The sequence below is a fragment of the Meles meles genome, chromosome 5 (assembly GCF_922984935.1).
Source record: "Meles meles chromosome 5, mMelMel3.1 paternal haplotype, whole genome shotgun sequence".
Classification (NCBI taxonomy): Eukaryota; Metazoa; Chordata; class Mammalia; order Carnivora; family Mustelidae; genus Meles; species Meles meles.
The window spans coordinates 1946026-1969902 of record NC_060070.1 but is presented as its reverse complement, the minus strand read 5'-3'; the positions used below and the strand labels follow the sequence as shown (position 1 = coordinate 1969902).

The 23877-nt window shown below is 48.0% G+C and overlaps 1 protein-coding gene across 19 annotated transcripts in view; it reads left to right on the top strand.

The window, feature by feature from the left end:
* Window positions 1–23877, top strand: part of AFDN (afadin, adherens junction formation factor) — a 134490-nt gene that overhangs the window by 13884 nt on the left and 96729 nt on the right. For 18 of the 19 annotated variants that reach the window (XM_046006886.1, XM_046006872.1, XM_046006873.1 and 15 more), the window contains exon 2: window positions 21642–21837. In XM_046006886.1, coding sequence (XP_045862842.1) covers window positions 21642–21837 — 196 coding nt within the window. Of the gene's footprint in view, window positions 1–695; window positions 789–21641; window positions 21838–23877 lie in introns of those variants that run through there. The other variant, XM_046006881.1, reaches the window with a different exon arrangement.

Genomic DNA, 23877 nt, shown 5'->3' with positions numbered 1-23877 from the left:
GTATTCTAGCCTCAATAGAACTTAACTGTAAGAAGTTATTTTTTTTAACCAAGTGGCGACTGAATCAAACAAGTACCACTCGTTTCTGATTTGCACAGCTTCTGAGCAAGTTTCCAGTGCTTCTGGAATGTTTACATTTTATCTTTAGTATGTAATTATGACTGCGTGTAATCGGTATCACCAGCGTGATTGCTGAAAACCATTGCAGATCTTACATTAAACACTATGAAAATTGTTTGCGTCTGTGACCTTCGACTGTGAGCAGAAATTTTGGAAATAGCTACGTGCCTATATCACAGGCCAAGTGTTAGGAGAAATGGCTTCTGTGGTGTGTGTGTTTTTGTGACTCTGCCATTAGAGAACTGTGGACTTGTAGACATTCCTCTTGCGTTCTTCTGAGGCTCGTGACACAGCGCTCGTGCTGGCCAGTCTTCGTTGAGTGCTTGCTGTGTGTTAGGCTTGGTCAGACACTGGCCCTGCAGAGGTGAGAGGAGGAGACGGTCTGCTGTCCAAGGGGGAAGGGACAGAGACTGACCGCCATGGCCCCATTGTGCCATCAGGCCAGAACCTAAGTGGCAGCCGACAATGCTGAGTATACTTCGGGCCTGAGGCTGAATCCTGGCTTTCCCACTCAGTAGAGGTGTCCCTGTCTGTCTCCGTTTCCAAGGTCGCTCTTCGGGGGTTAACGGGGCGGGCCAGGTCTGCAAGTTCTGATTGTGCGGCTCTTCTCTCAGCTGGCTCCCACCCTAGCCTGGAGGACAGACGGCGGAAGACACGGCAGGAGCGTGGTAAGTGCCTGTGCAGTCGTGGGCACCGGGGCCGTCTCCGGAGACTACTGAGACTTTACGTGGCAGAGAATGGTCTGGAATTTTCTGTGCGGGTAAGGGGGAGGGCGTTCCTGGCAGAGGGCATTGTCGGTTCAGCAAGCATGCATCCTCTGGGACCGGTTGTGAGAGCCGAGCCAGAGGCGCACTTGTCGGGAGCGCCGTTGGCGGCGGGAGCGCCGTTGGCGGCAGACGCGCACGACTCAGCCGGTACGCATTTGCAGTAAGCGCAGCGAGGAGGGAGGCCTCGAGGGGCCAGGGCAGCAGACCTCTCCTCCTTGGCAGGTCGGCAGGTTGAAGGGAGCCATAGGGAGTGTTTCTTCTGAATCCTGAAGTGTTTGGAGGACCTAGCCGGGGGAAGCGTGGGGCGCTCGGGCGGTGCCCGGGCTGGCCGAGCCGGTGTGTGCCTGCCGAGCTGGGAGTGCGCTGCTCCTTCCTGTGTGAGGCTTGCGGCTGCTGCTGGTGTTCTCCGCGCAGGTGTGGCTGCGTGGCTTGTTCTGGCCGGTGACACAGGCCCCCTCCAAGCCCAAGCTTTAAGTCCCGTGCTGGGCTGCAGTCATCGCTCCTCCAGGAACTAGTACGTCCCGGGGTGGGGGGGCCAATTCTTTCAACTTTGCTACCAGAACGAAGGCTCGGGAGACATCCCTAGCTGCCCACACACCCAGGAGCTGTCACAGGAAGGAAATGGGTCTTTGTTGTTGTGAGCCCCTGAGGTGCTGTGTCCTTTGTTGTCGTCGCAGCTTAACCTGATGCCTGAAGTACAGTGTGTGTTGTGTGTGCACCCTAGTGTGTCTGGAGCGGGGGCGTCAGCGATGAATGACTCTGGACGTGTTCACCAGGCCGGTTTCTTACTGGCCTTGTTAGCCACGTGCGCATGACCCGGATGAAGTCGTACGAGGTTCGCCTCCAGCAGACCCTCCTGGTAGCAGAGTGTAAGGAGTGCGGGGAGAGCCAGCTCGGAGGCTGGACTCTTACGGGCTGTTTGGCTCTTGTTCCAGTGGGATGAAGGCCTGCACTGAACTAAGGCCGCTCGTTTCCCAGGGAAGGACGGAGCCTAAGCTCAGGACGTGCCGCGGGGACATGGAGAGTGCTGAGGGGGTGTCTGAGAGCAAAGAAAGTCCAGGCGAGTCCCACGTCTGTGCTTGGCCACCTAGACAGGTGGTCGGACCCTGAACCCGAATTTAAAATACGCATACACACATGGTAGATTAGGGGTGGCGAAATAGGTTGTGTTTGAGTGAGTTTGAATTTGGGTGCTTGTGAACGTCCGGGTAGAAGGTTCTGTGCAGATAGCCAAGGAGGAGCGGCAGCTGGGGACGAAGGGTGATTGTGGCTGGTGGGCGGGAGGGCGCCATGGCAGAGATGAGACTGCTGCGCGAAGGACTTGCGTGAGAGGCGAGAGCCCCAGGACAGCGGGCTTGAGAGCGGCCCCCGCCTGGAGCAGTGGAGGAGGGGACGGGCTGGAGCCCAGGGCAGAGCGGCTCTAGAAGCTGATGAGGGAGAGAGGTCTTGCGGCTGCCCAGATGGGGCGGGGGTTGATGGAGGGAGCCTTATCTGCCAAGCCTTCCCCTCTGACCTGTAATACCTGTGACCTCGCCCGTTGCCACCTGCTTGCTGGGCAGCGCCACCGCCCGCACCACGGCCCTTCCCCGGGGAGCCTCCGTCCTCCCATTGCCAAAATCACCTGCGCATTGTAGGACCACAGAGAGGCTTTTCTCTCTGTCATTAACTAATTAAGTGTGGGACTGGTCTGAGACCACAGGGCAAACGGATACTGACTGTGGCTGACATGGCCCACTTATTTGACTGGCTTCCAACCATGCTTACTCGTTTAGATGCGGAAAAACGCTGCTGATACTCCTGGTCACAGATTCCCATGCAAGAGGGCATTACGGAGGGCCTGACTGATCTCCCGGGTCATCTTCGGCCTTCCTCTCCTTTCCCAGGACTGGACTGCGAATGTTACGGCTGTCGTCATAGAATCTGCAGTCTGTATTTCTAGACCAGGCAGTCGAGGTGATGACTTGCCTGTGCCCAGATCCAGGACTGCTCTGGAGTCTGGGCTGGTGGTTGTACGGTGACTGTTCCCGAGGAGGCGCCAGCGCGAGCAGGCGATCGGTCCTGCAGTAGTGCTGTCACGCCCACGGACCTTCAGGCCTCTCCCTTATCTGTAAATGAAGGCCCGAAACACAAAGCCAAAACTGGGTTTGGTTTCGGTGGCCAGTCTTCGAGGAGACTGACTAGGTACGAGGAACGGACTAGGTGACGAGCAGTAGTGCAGGAGCGGGAAGGAGGGTAAGTGGAGTTCTGGAGAATCCCGCAGCGGTCGGTCAGGGCACTCGGGTAGTGGGTTTGGAGGTAGGATTTGTCTTAGAGCTCCAGCGTTCTCTCTCAGGTCGGTCTGTATGAAAATACCAGTCCTCCTCATCATAAACTTGGGATTGATCTTTTTGCTTCCAGTCTTTTCTGTGCTCAGATGTTCAAGTAATTTTCCCCAAACTCCCGCACCTCCAGGGCTCACGATGCTGAAATGTTTTTTAGCAATTTCTGACCTCTCTTCCCTAGCGTTGGAGAAGATAGAATTGCTGGGGGATCTGCGTAGAGCTGAGGGCATGATGAATTTGCTCTGGAATCAGGTAGTGAGTGTAAGACAGCTGTTTCCAAGAGTCAGTCATTGACACCAGAGCACGTTGTCGAACACTTGGGTGCTTGGACTGAGCTTCAGCTCTTTGGAAACAGGGGAGCATGGTATGTACTCCGCTATCAATTTGGATTGTTTAACTTTAAACATGTAAGTTAAATTTTACAACTTTTTCATTGCTTTTTACCCTAAGAGGCTGAATTCTTGACTTCACCGAAACCTCTCCTGTCCAAGTCAACGACCTTCACTCGGCCGAGCCCCGTCGTTTCATAACACCTTGATCTGACACATCCTTCTTGTGAGCTCTTTGTCCCCATGGCCTCTGGGACTGGCCTGCTTTCCTTTACTGAGTGAAGGAGACCGCAGGGTTTGACCCCGGTACTTCCTCTCTTCTCCACAGTTACTTGCTGGGTCAGATTTCCCTTGCTCACGAGTGTAAGTGCTGCATTGCCCCGTTTGTATCCCGAGGGTTCGTCATTGCCCCGAGGTTAACGTGTTCAGAACGGAGCTCTCCTTTCCCATTGGCCCACTCTGCTCTGCTGTAGCAGTCCTCGCCATCCGTGCAGGCTTCCGGCTAGTCGCTTTCCTCTGTTGTGTATGCCCACGACCTGGCCGTCGCTCTCGACGTCTTTCCTTCTCTCAGATCTCTTCCTGAATCTCTCAGCGAATTCTGGCAGCTCTGCCTTTGGACCGTGTTCGTCACCTAACTACGTTTTGGTGCTCGGCCGGCCCGCGCTGCCTCATCTCATCCGCTCTTCCAGTGAGCTCTCACCGGATCCTTTTTCTTCTTCCCGTCGCCTTCCTGTGCCGTCTCACCTGGCTCCGCACACATAATACTTCTAAACCTCAAGTTCGGTCATGTCATTTTTCCGGTCAAGACCCTCAAATGGCTTTATGTGACTCAGAATGTACCTTGGCCTGCAAAGCCCGGTGTGATGCCATTTTCCCGCTTCTCGTTCTGCCGTCGTCGTCGTGGTCTTGTTACTTGCCAGACGTGCCAGCCAGGCTGCTGTCTTGGGGGCATTTGTACTTGTTTCCTCTGCTGGGAATGCTCTTTGCCTAGAGTTAGGGCTTTGTTCAAGTATTCCCTCCCACTTCTGCCCCCAGTGACTTTTGGTCCCTCTGCCCTGTGTCATTCTTCCTGCTTGCCACCACCTGTCAGTGTTGTGTATTTCCTGCTGGATTGTAACTTCCCGAAAATAGGGGATGTTATTTTGTTCATCGCTCTTTCCCCATTGCCTAGAATTGGGAGGAGGAGGAGGGGAGGAGATGATGATGATGATTTAACTGGAAATAAAACTGATCTATCCCCTAGGCTTACTTTCTTAAGTCTTCCTTGACTAAATTACAGTTTTCATTTCTTTTTGAAACATTTTACTCTAGGGGTGCCTGGGTGGCTCGGTTGGTTAAATGTCTACCTTCTGCTCAGGTCATGAACTCAGGGTCCTGGGATGGAGCCCCACGTCAGGCTTTCTGCTCGGCAGGGGAGACTGCATCTCCATCTCTGACTCTGCTCTCTCTCTCAAATAAATAAAATCTTAAAAAAAAAAAATTACTCTAGGGGCGCCTGAGTGGCTCAGTGGGTTAAAGCCTCTGCCTTCAGCTCAGGTCATGATCCCGGGGTCCTGGGATCGAGCCCCACGTTAGTCTCTGCTCAGCAGGGAGCCTGCTTCCTCCTCTCTCTCTCTCTCTGCCTGCCTCTCTGCCTACTTGTGATCTCTGTCTGTCAAATAAATAAATAAAATCTTTAAAAAAAATTACTCTAAGTCATTATTCCCATATTATGGAATGTTTACATTTATTTATTTATCTATTGAATGTGTAATTTTTATATTTTTAATACAATTCAAAAGCATTAGTGATGTGAGGTTTATCTTTGAACTGTTTTGTGTCCCAGCTTTGGAAAGTCTGAACTGTGGTGTTTGTTTTTGTTTTTTCCTCCCCTGTGGACCGTTCTCTCTCTTTCCCTTCTTCCTTCCATCTCTTGAGAAACAGACAACCCTTGTCCGGACGCTCGGACCTGTTCCGAGTAGACCCATGGTTGTGCCTCAGCCTGCCTCCTTGGGCAGTCCTTGTATTGTGGGGACAGCTCCTTGGGAAGGGCCAACGTGTCCTGGCAGCAGGCTGTCTCAAGGCCTCCTTGACTTGAGGACGTGTTCCGCACCTGGTGGGGGCTGAGGGGCTGTGAACTGCATTTAATGCCCAGAACAGCAAGGGAGGTCTTAATGTTTTTCTTTCAGTGGAATGGAGGCCCAGAAATGTTAAGGAACTAATAGTTACAGACATAGCCTTTCCATCTCGCTTTCTGCCTTTGCAGAGAGAACTACTCACTGAGAGTTGCGGATGACCGTTCCTTACTTCAGCTGTTCTGGGCTACTCCACTGTCCGCATCAGCCCGGCTAATCTGTCCCAACCCCTACGTGGAAATGATCAGGTTGTTTGTATTTTTCCACTGTTACAGATGTGGATTTCATGAAAACCCTCATTCGTGTTTCCTTCTGTATAAAGAAAATTTTTAGCATGGACACCTGGTAATTACTTGGTCATAGGCCATGCAGAGATTCAGTTTACCAGGCCTGGCAAATTGATCTTTGAGATGGTCTGTCAGCTTGCATTCCAAATTCCAGAATCCTCCCTCCTCAGTGTACTCAGATTTTTTTCTTGTAGAAGCTGGAATATACGAAATATTTATTGCTTATATATTACCCTGATTTCAGTGAATGGACATGCTTTCTTACAGTTATGGTCATTCCGATTTTCTCTTTGAATTGCCTGTTTATATATTTTGTATATATTTTTTCCCATGAGCTAATTGTCTTTTTCACACTGACTCACAGAAATTCTTTGTAAAGTCTGAATCCTGGTTTTTCATACATTTTGTATTTTAGAAATATGTGGATGTTATGGTTTCTCATTTTTTTTACAATTTTTTACATTTTTAAATTTTTCTACATTTTTTCTCATTTTGTTTTACAGTGTCTTCTGTCACAGATTTCAAAACTTTTCAGCTGGAGTTGGATGTGTCTTTTTTCAAGTTTTATACTTTTTCTTGTTTGAGGCATACATTCCATGTTTTACTCTGGAGGTTTTACAGGGCTTTTTACAGTTCGATGTGTAGTCCCCTTGGGCTCTCTCTGCACTGTGGTTGTGTCCTTCCTCCTCACCCCCGTGTAGTGGGGGCCGCAGTGCTGGGCATTCCGGGTACACCTGGGTTTTCTGGCTTTCCTTCTTGGAGGTATACTTAAGAGAAAGTTTATTTTGTATTATCTGTCATATAAGGTGATGGTTCCTGAGTGTTTAGTGTACCGTCATGCTAGAACTGGGAGTTTTACAGTCTTATTATTTTTGTTTTAAAGATTTTTTTATTTATTTGACAGACAGAGATCACAGGCAGGCAGGGAGGCAGGCAGAGAGAGAGAGGGAAGCAGGCTGCCCGCTGAGCAGAGAGCCCGATGAGAGGCTCGATCCCAGGACCCTGAGATCATGACCTGAGCTGAAGGCAGAGGCTTTAACCCACTGAGCCACCCAGGCGCACCCTCCCCCCATCTTATTTTTATACAACGGGTAAGAAGAGGCAGTGTTGCTTCGTGATTGAAAAGTATGGCCTCCTGTTTCAAAGTTGCCTCAGTAGGAATTCTGGCCCACGGGTATTAGCTGTACCATCACGGTCAAGTGAGTGGGTCTTTCTCGGACCCATTTCCTCCTTTGCGGGACAGGAGAGCAGTAGGACCGGCCTCTAGGGTTGCCGTTGGCGCTGAAGAAGAGAACGCCTGGGGAGCTCTCATCTCAGCACCACGTTTGGCTCCTTCTGCACTAAGGGAATTTTTTAGGAGGAATACCCAGATGTGTTAGCTGTTCTCGTGTCTGTGTTGTGTTGTCATTATCATTATTCGTGTTTTGTTTTTCCTTTCCCTTTCTCGCTTTGTTTGCGGTAGCAGAATGTCTTCCTTGTCCACCTCGGGGCAGAAATTTAGACCCGTCTGCCTGTCTTCACGTCACTTGACGTCATTTGTGGGCAGAGGAGGCTTCCAGCAGCATGACGAAGTTTGACAGTGTATGTTTCAGGTTGACTCAATCACCCAAAGACTTCATTCCACAGTGTGCTTTCTGTCTGTGTGTGCGTGCGTTAGCAGGCGCCGTCGAACGGTTGGCATGAGCCGGGTGAGGAGGTGAAAGTATTCTGGTGAGAGCACTCCGTGACATTAAGACGAGTCTGTCCAGCGATCGGCTCTCCCCATGCTAATTCTCTTCTGCAGGTATTTGTTAAGAAGGCGCCTCGCTTGACCTGTGAGCTGTCCTCAGCGTGGCTCTGCCCTACATAGAGGTTCTGTGTTCCTTTTCTAAACTAGTGCTCTTAAAAGTCCTCCTGAAGGACAGAACTCTTTTTCAAGGTCCCTGTGCCGACTTACGCACCTTATCTGTGTGTTTTTCTCTTGCTGGTCCTAAGTGGCATTCCAGTCTGCTGGGGTCATTGGCTAAGGCAGAGGGAAACGGGAAGTCAGGTGGGAAGGTCCTGCTTGGCACTGACTGCGTGGTTCCGGAGCATTCCTGATAGCCGAGGGGGAGAGTGCCAGCCGCGTGCACGGCAAGCGCAGAGCCTGCCCTGACCAGAGGGCTTGTCGAGTTTGTGAAGTTCCTACTGTGAGACCACTCTAGTCCGTGTCACTTCTGCTGCGTCGTCGGTCCCACTATTACTTGGTTTCTAACTCGTTCTTTTCTTCTCTGTCCCAGCCCCCTCTGGGTATCTTGTGCAGGACATAGAGGACAAACCACAGCCTGTGTTTTACGGTCGCACTAATGCAGTTCTACTATAGAGCTTTGAGGATATTTTTAATTTAGGAAAGTTGAGTGAAGTTCATTTTTTTTTTTTAATCAAAATAGGTTGAAATATGAATTCAGTTTTTAGTCTGCTGTACTACTATAGGAGAAAGATTCTGATGGCAGCATTTTGACTATAGGAAGCTTCTTTGACTCAGTCAGCAGAGAATTACTTCGATGTGCGAGCTACCGCAAGCGCAGGAAATGACAGTCTGCCGGCTTGCGTGTACGGCTGCGGCGCTAGCCTTGCTCACATTTGCAAGGTCCTTCTTAGTTACTTATTTTGTTTTGGCTTTTTTGGGAGAGAGAGCATGTAAGCGGGCGTGTAAGAGGGAGAGAGACTCTCCAAGCAGATTCCCCACTGAGTGGGGCTCCTGATGTGGGGCTCCGTCCCACAGCCCTGGGACCGTGAGCTGAGCCGAAGCCAGGAGGCAGGCACCTCGCAGACAGAGCCCTCCAGGCGCCCTGAAACTCCTTTTTAGCATTTCATGTACTTAACCAAGAATCTCAGTACAGATTTAAGAAGCAGGTTATTAAAACACATTTTCTAATTTTATATTCTTGGCTTTTCTTTTTGATATTATCATAGTGTGATATTGAGGACAGAGGTCAGGAATTCTGTGTATGTGGATTTGGTTATAGTCAGATCCTTGGAAATGATTGGAACTTTCGGATATTGAGCTTCAAAAGCAATTCATAAATGTTGTAAGTGTCAGGTTTTTTCTATAAAGTTAACTATTTCACATTTTTCAGTTACTTTTCCTATGGGCTCAGTTGTTTTTGCTTTTGTATTTTGTTTTGCTAGAGATGGGATTCGGTGCCTTTCAAACGCATGGTCACGTGAGTGTGAGCAGTTGGGAGAGTGCACACGGGAAGTGGCGTTTGTCATCCGTGCCTTATTCGTAGCGGCTGCTTTTAGATACGGCAGGGGTGTGGTGACCCCAAACGCCGTGGAACAGAGTCGCCTCTCCATTTTGTAGGCAGGGAACCCGAGAGAGAGTTCAGGCATCTCGCCCGGAGCCCACGTGAGCGTTCAGTGAAAACACCGGAGTTTAAGCTAATGTCTGCCCATTTCCAAGGCCCTGCCTCCCTCCCTCTCTCCCTCCACACGCTGCTGCTTGCTCAGCGCGGGCCATTGACGTGTAGCTTCTGGTGTTACTTCACTCTCTTAGAGAATCCAGCTCCTTGGATTTTTTTCTAAAGCATCTATTTTTATGAAAATAGATTTATTCATATTTAATAAGTTTATAATTATAATTTATTTCTACATTAAACACTTTTAATAAGGAAATTAAATAGATGAAACTCCTTTATATTCATCCCCATGACTTAAAAATTTTCAAGATTTCATTGTTCTTTTTTTGTTTCTTAAGGTTTTATTTATTTCAAAGAGAGTAAGTGAGAGAGAGCAGGAGCAGGGAGGGGGTGGAGGAGCAGAGGCAGAGGGAGAAGCAGGCTCCCCGCTGAGCAGGGAGCCCTACGCAGGCTGGATCCCAGGGTCCTGGCATCGTGACCTGAGCCGACCACAGACGCTCAGCCGCCTGAGCCACCCAGGCGCCCTCAAAATTTCATTGTTCTTAGTGCATTCGTTTTTGTTATTTTAGCTAACTGTTTTTAAGGCAAATCTTGAAAGCTGACATGTTTTTCTTCTACTTAAGTGTGATTCTCAAAAAATCTAACCGTAACACAGTAGTCAACCGCGTTTTCTTACTGCTCTCCAGTGTCTGACCGGTGTCAGACTTCCCTGTCTCTCGGAAACCTGTTCTTACAGCGAATTATCTGGTCCACATGTCATATTTAGTTAGCTTATGTCTCGGAGCATTCCCACCCCGCTCTAACTGGACATGCTGGAAAAAACTGGCTAAATTTTCCTAGAGAATATCCCCATTCTGGACTTCCCTTTTTTGTTTCCAGGGATGGTGGTGGCATTTGACTTGTTTACAGGGCTTGAAAGCCCCATTGGCTGCAGATCCAGCTATTTGGTAAGAATGCTTGGTTAAGTAGCGCTGTTTGTGGGCTGTGGCCTCCCACTGGCTGCTCGGCCCGGAGGGGACCTGTCCGCGGACCCTCCAGGGCAGATTTAAGGCATTGTAGACCTGTGCCTAATCAAGGAGGCCTTACACAATTGTGATACTCTAATTTTATCATTCCTGTCATGCTGAGTGGCTGGAATTTTTCTTTAAAAAATAGAAACAAATTTTCTGCATGTAAATTAGGGAAAGCCGAGTTTCTGAGTTCTCTCGCTTTAATTGCTTATTTTCAGGCCAAGGAGTTGGTGCCCTGGTTCCCTGCAGTGGTGACAGTGATTACGATTTTATTTTTGGCTGGCTTGGTTTTCTCACTATCTTGAATGTAAGGATTTTTTGGTCATTTTTCTAAAATAAGCCTTTTATTTAAACTCCAGCACAGTTAGCATATGGGGTTGTATGAGCTTCAGGTAGACTGTGCAGGGACTCAGCAGCTCTGTGCCTTACACAGTGCTCAGCATGGTAAGTGTATTTTCTTAAGATTTTATTATTATTATTTTTTTAAGTAATCTCTGTCCATTGTGGGGCTTGAATTCAACAACCTGGAGGGGCATGTGTTCCACCAACTGAGCTAGCCAGGCACCCCTTCATAAGTGTCCTCTTTAACCCCGTCACCTTCCCCCCATCCCCTCACTCACTTCCCCTGATGTCCATCAGTTCGTTCTCTACCAGTAAGACTCTGATTTTGGGGGGCAGTAAGACTCTGATTTTGGGGGGCACCTGGGTGGCTCAGTTGGTTGAGCGACTGCCTTCGGCTCGGTTCATGATCCTGGAGTCCCGGGATGGAGTCCCGCATCGGGTTTCCTGCTCAGCGGGGAGTCTGCTTCTCCCTCTGACCTCTCCCTTCTCGTGTTCAATTTCTCATTCTCTCTCTCTCAAATAAATAAAATATTTTAAAAAAAGACTCTGATTTTTGGTCTCTCTCTCTCTCTCCTTCCCTTTTCCTTTGTGGGTTTTTGTTGTTGTTCTTATTTTGTTTTGTTTCTTAAATTCCGCATACAAGTGAATCATACGGTCCTTGTCTTTCTCTGACTTCTTTCACTTAGTACTATACTCTGTAGTTCCATCCATGTCGTTGCAGATGGCAAGAATTCATCTTTCTTACGGCTCCCGTTGCGTCGCGCCCTCGTACGCCACCGCGCCACCGCTCCTCCGTCCGCGCGTCCGCGCCGCGGTGCAGTCCCCTGCACTGCTTCCCCAGCGCGGCTGCCTTTGGCAGTGCTGCTGCACGTTATGGGCTCCGCGTTTCGGTCGCGCAGTAGTCCTTATTTTGGCCGGCGCTCAGATCACCCCAGATTTGGCCAGGTGCACCTTTTGGTTGTCTCAAAGGTTCTCTTGATGAGCCAGTTAGTTTTTCTAGCATAACAAGCTGTACCAAACTCATCTTGTCCATTTTCTGATGTACACCTGAGTTCAGCCATTTCTCCAAGGAGCCCTGATGCCTTTTAGTGGAGCGCGGTAGTTCAGATCATGCTCTCTGCGCTACACGTGCTAATTTTTGGAGTTTATCTCTGCATGGGAAGAACTAGGAGACACTTCCTTTTTGTTGGGGGGAAAATCCGTGAATTTCTTCTGATGTTACCTGTTTAGACTTGGCCTTTCAGGGTTTTTACTTAATTTCTTTGATTTTTAAAAAAATTTTATCTCCTTCTCTTAAATTGAAATCTTGTCTTATAACTATATTAACACAATGACTTGTTTGCTTTATTCTGTCAAATAGTTCTGTATCACACATAATGCCAGTGTTGCTATTAGCAGTAGGACTTCTCAATGAAGATTAATATTTCTTTGCAAGATACTTGTCCTTAGAGTAGAGTCTACCAGGGATGTAAAGTCAAAATACTATTTTCTAACATTACTTGAAAATAATATTTTTTCTGTATAATAATGTAACCACCCTGTATACTGTTAGACATTAATTTCAGTTTCTTTTAAAATTTTAGTGATTATTTTTTGTTGAAATTTAATTTTTGTTATGTAAAATAATCAGGCGGCTCCGCAGCTGAAGCTGTGGTCAGTCTCAGGTAGAGAGGCTCCGCTCCCTTCCTGCTTCCTCTTGCAGATGTGACCGAGCGCGCGTGCGTGTTTGCGGTTCCTGCGCTTCCCCGTGAAACAGGCCTACTGTGCGCGCCGTCCTGCTCCTTGCTTCCTCCAGCTGACTGGGCTGCGTCCCCGCATAAAGAGCTCTTCCACCTTCCTGCCAGTGGCGGCATTGCCCAAAAGCAGCAGCCTTTCCACCGCCGGTGCCCTGCGCTGGGTCCTGTGCACACTCGTGCCTGCACAGCCGGGCCGGTGAGGCAGTCAGGCCCCACGTCTGTGCTGGCCCAGCTGGGGGTAGGGCCGCGGAAGCAGGGCTGCACGTCAGGCTCATTTTGCCTAATATTGCCACACTCTGCTCCTTGAGTATATACCTTTTTTTTTTTTTTGGGCCACTGCCCAAAATAGAGTATGTTGTTAAATTTTCAGGTTTTTACCAGTTTGACTGTTGAGAAATGGCATCTTATAATACCTTTATTCGAAGTCATTTTGTCGTGGGCGAGCTTGTCCTTTTTGATATTTGAGTCCTGTTTACCTCTTTTCTGAGCTGTCTGTAGTTTCTGGATGGTTTTTGGCTCATTTTTTCAAGTGAGTTATTGGTGTTTTTCTTCCCAAATTTTAGGAACTCTTATTTTTTATTTACTTATGGGGGAGGAAGCAAGGAAGGGATTATTCTCAGAGCCAAGCCAAGGCCAAGGCCCACAGCTGCGGTAGCAGCAGAGGCAGCCCCCCGGGCCACAGAGTGGCGGTGTGCCCACCCCCAGCACGGGCAGCGCGGCTGGGACGGGGTGCCGCATGGAGCATCAGGACCCTGGGCTCCCGTGCTCCCACGGGTGGTGCTCAGTGGGTGCTGCGGTGGGGCGCTGGGCTGCGAGGGAAGGGGCATCTGGATGTGCCTGGAAAAGTACCCCAGAAGCCATTCAGGGCCAGGCAGGAGGATCTCCCCGGTGCACCCGTGGTGTGTGTGGGTGGAGCCCGGCTCCCAGGCCTCATGGCTGGCATCAGGGAACAGCACCCAGGCAGGTCCTGCTCGTTGGAGTGAGGAGCGCTGCTCCAGCCGGGCTCCTCCAGCACAGGCTCTGTGCCCGCCGTCTGGCTGTGCGGGCGGCCACTGCTGTCCCCTACCAGTTCCACCAGGAGGACCGCAGGGAGCACTGGCTCCCAGTGCCCTGAGCCCAGGGGTTCACTTTCAATCTTCCGGGCTCCGGGCTCTTAATGTGGAAGCCCAGTGTCAGGGTGGCGGTGTTGAGTTTTCCCCGTGGCCCTTCTTCAGGGGAGAGCTGTTTGCCAGCATCGTCCAGGCTGAGCATGAGCGCGCTCAGCTCCCAGTCTTCCTGATTCATCTTCATGGTGGTCCAAAGCCCCGTGGTCCCTGTAGCTCCCCAGGAACTCTTTCTACGTCAGAAAGATTATATTTCTTTTCTGCCATGTAAGTTGGAAATGTTTTTTCCCCAAGTTTGTCACTTGTCGTTACACGTACCCTGTTGTGTGCTTTTTGTCCTCCAAATGAAGATTTATGTGGTCAGATTTGTTAATGTTTCTTTAGTTGCTGTATGATATATATTTATATTCTAGTATATAAAATACGTATTTCCATAAAGATGCTTGTTACATAGTAAAAACTTTAAAACCACTGTGTAACCTGAACATGTGGGCACTGTGGGAAGGGGAACTTAAAGCTGTTCATGGAAATGTTCCGCATGACTGTGGCCAGACTGCAAGGGACGCTGTTTTGAGATTAGGGACGCCGCGTAATCCCATTCATAGGAGCCATCAGGGCTCAGCCGAGAGCACGTGGCATTTCGTGTGTGCACATGTGTGGGAGAGACAGTAGGGTCACCAGGTTTGTAGATCAAGGAAAGGCGTCAGCCATATTGTGTTGGGACTTCATCAAGGAATTCGGCAGTATTCTTGTTTCTTTGTATTCTTGTGTTGATGGTCTGGGTCTAAGTACAGTTAGATGAATGAGGAGCCAATTGTACTCAAAGGCTGATTAGCCCCAAGTTTAGCGCCACGCTGGAGAGATGTTACTCGTTGGTAACCGACATGCAAATAACTCAGGAATTTAAATTTACCAGACTCTCCATGAGAATCAACAGTATCAGCAATAAGCAAAAAGCTAATGTAATCGTACATTGCATTCATCACAGGTGTGGTGTTAGAGACAGCAGTATCAGAGTTGATGGAACTCCATGTTGGGAGTCCTGGTGATGAGTTCTGGAGTGGTATCAGGCCGGGTGGATTAGAACACAGATGTGTTCAGGAGAGACGTGGGCAGAGTAAGTGAATTTTGTCACAGGGAAGAGAACAGCCGGAGGAACTAGAATGAGAAGGCCCTTCTGGAGAGGGACTAGACTTGTTCTAAAGCCACAGTTCTCTGCAGGCGCCATGTTGTCCCTGGAGGACGTATGCAAATGTCGGGAGATGGTTTTGGTTTCACCGCCGGGTGGGAGCTGCTGGCATCCAGGTGCTCTCAGCATCCCAGTGCATAGCACACCTCCCACCGTGCAGAGCTATCCAGTCCCAGATGTCATGGTGCTGAGTTCAGAAACGGTTCTCAGACTAAATTGGTTTAACTGTCCCCTATAGTGAGACAAAGAATTGCATTAAGATTCCATGAGCTGCTGCTTACCCCGTTTCCTTACCCAGAGGCCATCGTACCCAGTAGAAGTCGGTTCTACTTTATACCATTTCATTAATAAAGGGGGGAAATGATCATTCATAAACCACTGTGCGAATATAGGCCTAAATAATACGGAAGGGGGAAGTAAGCACCACTGGTGACGCTATCAGAGATGTGTCTGCTTTGGGAGAAAGCCACCCTCCTGCTGTCGGGCGCTGCAGAGGAAGAGCGCCTGCGTGGCCAGCGGGTTTGCCCGTGCTGGGGTTGCTGCGAGCCTTCTTGACTTGACGGCCAAGAACAGACATCACGGGCTCTTTGGACATGGATGAGGTGATTATATGTTTATTGCTAGTAAATAAATTATTACTGACCTCTACCTAAAATTTATCATTTTCTTACTGAGATTATACTCACATCTGCTTCAAAATTAGAGTTGTATGAATCAACTCTGGAGTTTATTTAGTGGTAAATAAAGATGCGCTAATTTTTTCTATATTATGGTCTTTAAAAATTACGTATTTTTTTTTTAAATTAGGTTTTATTTATTTATTTGACAGAGAGTACAAGGAGGAGGGCAGCAGGCAGAGGGAGAAGCAGGCTCCCTGCTCCCAGGACCCTGAGATCATGACCTGAGCCCATGGCACATGCTTAACTAAGTGAAGCACCCAGGCGCCCCAAAAATTATTTTAATAATTGTGTTTTAATGTAATTGTTTCCTGTGTAATCTTTTGTATTTTATTTAATGCATTTAAAATTTTTATTCTGAGAACACATTGATGGGCTTTACTAGACTTCCAAAGAATCTTCGGCAAAGTTGATTTTAACCTCTGCACCAGATTGGTGGCGTTTAGGGTTGTTTTTCTGTATCTGTTATGCAAATATATTTAAAGATTACACCGAAATATAGACACAGTGTTTGGTCCTGAATGTGGTGGTTGCTCTCGTCACGTGGTTCAGTGTATTGTTTGACTGATCTTGTTTCAGTCCACAGTCTGTGTATGTGTGGTAGCTATTGGAGACTTAAAAACTCTAAGAATACCATGGGGAAAACCTTCACTTTTTGGTGCCCCCCCCCACCCCCCATGATGTGGACTTAGGAACTGAGTAGGTTGCTGATTCCGTTAGGGTCTCGCAGCGGAACGCAGGTTTAGCTCGTGGTGACAGTTGGCAGAGTCCGGGCTCACAAGTGTTAGCCACGGGGACAGACAGTGGTAAGAAGTCCCTGCCGGCAGCACCGCGGAGCGTCTCAGATACCGGGGGGCTTCCTGGTTCTCGAGCGCACTGTGCTCTCCAGCGGGTGCCGGCTCATGTGTAGTGTGTGAAGGTGTTTGTGCACCAGATGGGTTTTTGTTAAGAGTTTGTAAAATGGGAGATGTGCTTTGTTGTCTTTGAGGGTGTGTGTGTGTGTTTCAGTCCAGAAAACTTGCTTCCCACCCGAAAGGTAACTTTTCCCCTAGTTCGGTAAACTTGGTTTTTTCGCCTTTGCTGAACCGGCACCAGGATGTTGGAGGTGAAGCAGTTGGCTTGAACAGGGACACTGTGCTGTGTAACAGACTGCAAACTCGCTTTCAGACAAAAGATGTTTGAACCATGTTATTATACAATTACGATTGTGGGGCCAGAGAGGTGTGCTCTCACGTGATTGTACGCCTGTTTGCGTTCCTACCCACAGAGCAGCGGTGTCCTGTGCAAGTCCTTTCTCACGGAAGAGGAAACAGGTTCTGGAACAGTTCTCCCTCCTTGTAGAGCTGGGTTTGGAGGTGATGAGAAGAAGCTTTTTTTTTAAGATTTTTATGTATTTGCTTGAGAGAGAGCACGCATGCATGAAGACCCCCCCCCCCCCACGCGGAGCAGGGAGCCCAGTGCGGGGCTCAATGCCAGGACCCTGAGATCATGCCCTGAGCCGAGGGCAGACGCTTAACCCACTGAGCCACCCAGGCGCCCCAAGAGGAAACTCTTAATCTGTACTCTGTAGTTATCTGAAGGGTGTTCAGTATAAAACAAACCCATTTACTTTTTACAGAACCTTATAAGGTACCATTTACAGGGTGCTGTAATTAGTGCCATTAGAAACAGAACGGGGGTGCCGGCCCGGCTCCCCCCCCAACTCTCCGTTTTGGGTTGTTAGAGCCCAACATCGGGTGCAGACATGACTTAGAATCTTTTAAACAGAAAAGAAAAAGGGCGAATAAGCAAAGAAAAAAGAGGCAAACTGACTCTTCATACAGAGAACAAACTGGTGGCTGGGGGGGTTGGGTGAACTAGGTGGAGGGGTTAGGGGGACACCTGCGGTGGGGAGCGCTGAGAACTCTGTGTAGTTGAACTGTTACAGTCTCCGCCGGAAACTGACGTAGCACTGGATGTGAATTCTACTTGATAAGAAATACATAAATAATATTTTAAAAAGAAAACATAGGGTTTCTTAGGAGCCCCCCTTCCATAGGAATGGGGAGTAGGCCGGAAGGGCAGGGAAAGGGCCCCATTGGGAATGAAGGCCATGGGAAGAGTAAGCATGAGCCTGGCCAGGACGTTGTTTTACAGTTGTTATTTTAAGCTTTCCTGAAATGCATATAATTTTAAAGACTATCCTTGAAGTACTGGTGTTTAAGAAACAGTGTTTATATAAGTAAGATTCCAAAAACCCATATTCAAGTATTTCTTCCATCGTCTACCTAAATTATTAACACTCAGATGGCTCGTCTAGTTGATCAATTTATGTACTAATGTGTGTGTGTTTTGAGGCACAGCTGTATTTTTCCTTAACATTTGCACCTATTTTTGGAAGCACCAGCATTAGAAATGAATTTTCTGTGTGTAATAAAGCAGTGTGTTCTGTCCGTGGCCCTTTCTCCGCGGGGAGTCGGATGACTACCATTACAGTCAGCGTTGCTTTGCTGTGGGCTAGACGTGGGTTCACACGAGTGCTGGTCACACTGAGAAGGAGGATGGACTCGCACAGCCTGCCGATTGGCTTTAGAACCAGTGCTTCTGAGTACTTTGGGTAAAAGGAGATTTAGGATTGCCCTGGTGAGTTTTTACTGGTTTGGGGAGGGCGAATTGATGATCAGTTTCATTGATTAAGATATTGGTAAAATACTTAAAAGTGAATCTCCATCTTTAACCCTTAGTTTTTTGCATTGGCTCTCTAGTAATTTATGATACAGCCTTCTGCAGTTTGGGGTTGTCGTTGCTTTTGGTCTGTTCATTCTGATAAATATTAAAATAGTTTGTTTCTGAGTTGTCATTAAGTCCGCCCCAAGTAGCGCTCCATTCCATTGTAATAATCCTTGTGGCGACATTTCTCAGGGAGAAGTTTATACAGAGGTAAGTATACACCTTTAGAAAGAACCTTGTTTTCCTGTCAGGAAAAATAACCTGGAAGGAAAGGAAAACAGGTGATACGTTGTATCTTCTGCGTCTAGATTACTGACAGCCCTTGGCACATGGTGGCTGCCCGAGCTGATGATAGAGCGTACCCTGGCGTACCCCAATTACTGGCCTGCTGGCTCCAGACCCAAGTTTCTTCTGAAAATAAGCTGCTAGCAAGTGGGCAGTACATTTAGGTATTGGAGGACCTACAGCAGTGTTTTTTAAATTTAAAATTGTTGTCTTTTGGGTAGTTGGTGTAAGGACTTTGTTAAGGAAGCATTTGTCTTTGTACAATTATAATTGTTAGCCTGTCATTGAAACTCTCATGGCTGCTTATTACAGATTGAAAGTTTTGTCCCAGAGTCCTTATCAGTTCAGAACGGACAAACCACAGCCGGAAGAATTGGATATGGTTATTGGAAGTTTTGACTCAAATTTGTTGTTATTTTTATGTGCGAAGCAATGTGCTAGCGACTGAGGAGGGCCAAGAACAATGAATCAAAGGCCCCTCAGGAAAGCTCCTGTCTAGTGGGAGTGCTGATTGCCCGTTCTGTATATAGTTTACTCCTCAGAACAAGCTTATTTGTATTTTATAATCAAGGAAATTGGAGCTCACATGCATATCAGAGAGCTCACTCAAAGACACAGCTATTAAGTTGAAACGCTAACTCATTTCTGCCCGGGTGCAAACTCCAGGTGTCCCTTGCACCCCGCAGCACGCAGGCTCACAGGCTAATAGAGAAATTCATCAGACACCGCGCACGGTGTGAGCCTTGCCTCCAATCCCAGAGTGAGCTCTGAGATGCTTGCATCTGGATGCCAGATCTGTCTAGGCGGAGGTTGTGGCAAGTTATTGACCCCTCTAAGTGTCAGAATTCTTTCTCTTCACTGTTTTTCTGGAACCCCTCTTCTACCTGTTGTAAAGAAACGGAAGACATTCATACCCATCTTCCTCTAGAAGATGAAGCATCTTGAAGGAAGGAGGGTTAGGGCATGGTGGTGTAAGAGTTGCGGTTTAAGGGGATAGCTCATGCTGCCTGTGTCTCAGCCCTGCTCCTTGGCAAGCTGTCTGATCTGAGTTCAGACAGACGTAAAACCTCCGTGGACCTTGTTTTGCAGTCCCTGTAAAGTTGGGATGATGACAGTACCTAATTCATGTTCGAGGATTTAAATGCTGAACTCTTAGTATCTGGCACACAGTAGCCCTTAATATATGTTAGTTACTATTACAGTTGGTTTGGTCATTACACACCGATCTTTGAGGTTCAGGAACTTGATTTTATCAATCTTCTCGGGTCTGATAAAATTCTGTGGACTTAGTCACACAGGCCAAACTTATTTTTTGAATAATTAAACAGTGCTAATGTATTAATTTATTCAGGTGTTATTCTAGTAATAGCTATACTCAGGTGTTCTGTGTGATAATGAGGTAACCAGGCAAACTGAGTTAATATTTATTAACATTTATCGAGTGCAAATGAAATCAAAGGTAGTTTTAGTAGGCTGCTCTATTTAGGCTCGCTGTGGAACCTGGAGATTTGTTTTTTTAAAAAGATCAACAGAAATACTATTTTTCTGTAGACATGCTATTGCTTGCTGGATCTCTACCCTTGTGTTTGTTCCTTTTTTTCCTTTTATCTCAACATTTTATGTGAGATCAGTAGTAAAACCACATTAATAATGGAGATTTTGTATTTGTAGTTTCCTCTTAAAAGCGGTAGTAATCTGTACATAAGGCATTTTCATGAGGGTGGTTGAGGGGTCTCCTCTTTTCCATGCCAGTGGTACCAGATTCATTCTTGATGGTTTCCTCTGTGTTCTTGCCCAGCTGGGCGTTCGCTCCCTGATCTTTGACATCTGGCAGCGTGGAGGTGTTCGTGGGCAGTTACCAGAGAAAATGGTGCTTTCTTGTCTAAGCGCACCTGGCTTAGTCGTGCCACAAATGATGGAAGATCCCTGTGTTAGCAACATGATCAAGTGGGAGACTACTTTGCCTTTTTAGTTTAACTTTATCTGTAAAGCATTAGGCATGGGAGGAGCCGGGGTAGTTTTGCCAATTAATACTTGAGACCGTTAGTGTAACCTAACGATGATTTCAGAGCGGTAGTGGTGATGACGGCATCAGAATCCTGGGATCAAAGTAGGACTCCCACAGAGACCCAAATTTGTTCAACTAAATGTGGAGAGTAATTCTTGTTTCCTCCTGTGCCGTCTTAGGATAGCCTGAGGAGGGGTGGATAGGGACAGTGTAACCTGAAGTGGAAACATTTGGATGATGAGAGGGATAGGCCAGGGGGCAGGTGAGGGGAAGGGGCCAGCCAGCAAAGGAGAGCTGGGGAAGCCCTGCAGGGGAAAGCGTTCAGACAGCTCTTGGCATTGAGGAAGTATAGGACGCACTTGGCACGCGGGAGCTGTTGTGAATCCCGGGAGTGTTGTGCTTACAGTGCTGGTCGCAGTGGCACGGTGCCGCGCTGACACGCACGGTCACGGTTCAGCGGCGTCTTCCACAGGTGTTGTTACTTCATGGAGGTCCAGGGTTGCCAGAGTAAAAGACAGACCTCCCAAAAGGATGTTGTTTGACCTTCTTTGCCACCTGACCTGAGCTGTACAAAGACGCAGTTTCTAGATTTTTGAGAGACTGGAGCAGGGCTGTGGGTACCCATGTTGCTAACTGATAAAGCTTTTTCAGTGTCTCCCCCATAGTCAGTGGCCCTATTTCAACCCAAGACCTGTGCTTCAGTGGTGTGTGTGTGTGTGCATGTGTGTGTTTTCTTTTTACACACATGCCAACTTACCTTGTATTTCCCTGGGGCAGTGGGAAGTGGGTAGGACAGACTGCCTAGTGATCTGACAGGGTCTGAGCAAGCATGGTAAAGCTTAGCGGTTAGAAATATATGTCAGTGTTTCATTTTCTGCTTTACTTTTCATACGGTTTATACAGTTAGCCACATTCTAATATCCCATAACTATTACAATTATTAGGTCATAATTATTAGTGAAGAATCAGCAAATAGATTGGGAGTAATTAGAGGAAAACTTACTTGTGATGGGCTTTGAGCCCGTAGGACGGTCATTGCCAGGAGTAACGGGAAGGAGTGACATCTTCTGACTTGCTTTGAACAAGACTGTGGCTGGATCCTTGGTGTCTGTCGAAGGTGGATGAGTGGTCGGGCTAGCGTGGCAGGAGATGGATGGGAGGAACCGACGAGCCAGTGGACCTCAGTGGTGCTGGGGGCAGTGAGGGTAGCCGAGGAGTTTAGAATGTTATTTTTCCAAAGTCGTTTCTTTTTGTTTTCTTTTAGGATTTGGAGTTCCATGGAGTGATGCGATTTTATTTTCAAGATAAAGCTGCCGGGAACTTTGCCACGAAATGCATCCGGGTGTCTAGTACTGCCACCACGCAGGATGTGATCGAGACGCTGGCGGAGAAATTCCGGCCTGACATGCGGATGCTGTCGTCCCCCAAGTACTCCCTCTACGAAGTGCACGTCAGTGGAGGTCCGTGCGCACACTTGGGGCACTGGTGGGGGCTCCCCAGCTCCCCAGACGCGTGTCGGTCCACGGGGCGGTCCGGTCACAGCCCACTTTCCCGCGGGGGCTTCTCTTTCTGGAGGGGTAGGCACAGTGTGGCGTGTCTGCGAAATGTCTGTGTGAGACCCCGCGGGAAGGTAGCGTGCAGGCGCTGGGTCAGCAAGGATACGTAGCATGGTGTGTCCTCATTAAAATTCGCCGGCAGCCCGAGGTGTCGCCTGCGCACCGATGACGCAGGGCGCTGCTTGCTTCTGGAGCTGTGGTTCTTGGAACTCTTACGTGCAGATTATATATAATATGACAGTTAATTTTAACCCCATTAGACGTTATGTGAGTGTGAGTCATCAGTCTTACAAAAATGATTAGTTTCTAATGTGAGGCAGTATATGTTCATTCTTCTTTGGGGATAATTAGGGCGTCTTGAGGAAATTGTCTTAGGTAGTTAGTAATTTCTCCTTGTTTTTAATTAAGTTTAAAGTTTCTGAAAATATCCTATGTATTTATATCAGGCAACAATTTTAAGTTAGACTGATTAGAAATGTGAAAATTTCTAAAATTTTTATGAGTCCTTCGGAAGTATTGAGTCACCAATAAAAAATGCAGCTCTCAATGAGCACATGAAAGATTACGTTCCGTCGAGACCGGAATGTGGTACCTGTTCAATTCCATCCCCGAGCCCTCTTTGAACATAATTTGTCTCAACTTCAAGATTAAAGTTTTCTGTGTACGTGTGGAATTCGGGGAACACTTTTGTACTGTGCAGAATTTGGGTATGACTGCACACTCTTTTCTCCAGGAGGATGTCAGGTGGGCCAGGCTCGCTCACTGCTCTGGTCAGGTCATGGGGGCGTCCCACACGCAGATGCCAAAGCTAGATCCCACAACAGAGGGTACGTCACTCTGGATGGGTTTTCTGAGGTTGAGTTTTTCCTTTACCTCAGACTCCTTACAACCAGGTTATCGAGAAGAAAATACCTCTCACTTTCAGACCTTTTTGTGTTTTTTTGGTCATTTAAAAGCCACCAAATGAAGTGTTTGGGATAATACGTAAGATTGAAATTTGAGATCTAAAAATAGAATGATTTTGATGAAGTTTCTTTTAAATTTCCTCTAATTAAAAAGTAAACTGTCTTACCTGTAAGGGGATGAATGCCCAATAAAGGTTTCTGGAGAAGGCAGGGAAGCCGCCCACGTCCGGAGGTGAGCGGCTGGGACAGGCTGACTCTGTCCCTGCACATGTGGTGCTCATCACAGCGGCCTGCACCCGTGCCTCCTGTGCAGGGAGAGCCCTCGTGCACGTGTTCTCAGTTTCCAGATCAGGGAGCCCGTGGGGTGTCAGTGATTTTCAGTGGCGCCTGTGGGTCAAAGGAAATACTTAACATTTAATTTTACTGAGTAGTTCCGTTCAGACAAGTTAATAAGTATACTCTAACAACTAGATAGATGTTTGAAAAAATTGTGCACGTAAAATACAGGGAAGACTAAAATTTTCATCCCTGGTGGGTTTGTGTGTCCTCATTTCCTGTCCATGTGGGTCTGGGGCAGCGCTGCTGGTTTGGTCCAGCACCACGGAACTCCTGCTTTGACCCTGCCGTGGCGCTAGCAGAGGGGACGCGGCAGTCCGGTGCGGACGAGAGGCTGCCTGCGGCCAGTAGTGCCTGCAGCGTCCGCCAGCTGGGTTCCCTGATGTTTCAGAGGGCCGCTCGCCTCGTGCCTGCGAACTGAAGGTCCAGCGTGCGGAAGCCGAGCCCCGAGCTGCACCCTGCTGCCTGCGAGACTCCACTCCTCTCCTTTCTGTGTTTCAGGATTCCTTATGTGAAATCAACGGGGAAAATAAACACGGTTCTGCCATTAAAAACAACAGTGTGAGACCCACTAAGGCAGAAAGAGATTTTAAAGTTATAAAGTTGCGGTAGGACCCTGACTGCGTTTACACTTAATAAGTAGGCTCCTGTGCTTTAGAATACCTCACCCTTGGTTTTATTTTACTGTTACAATTTCAGCTTA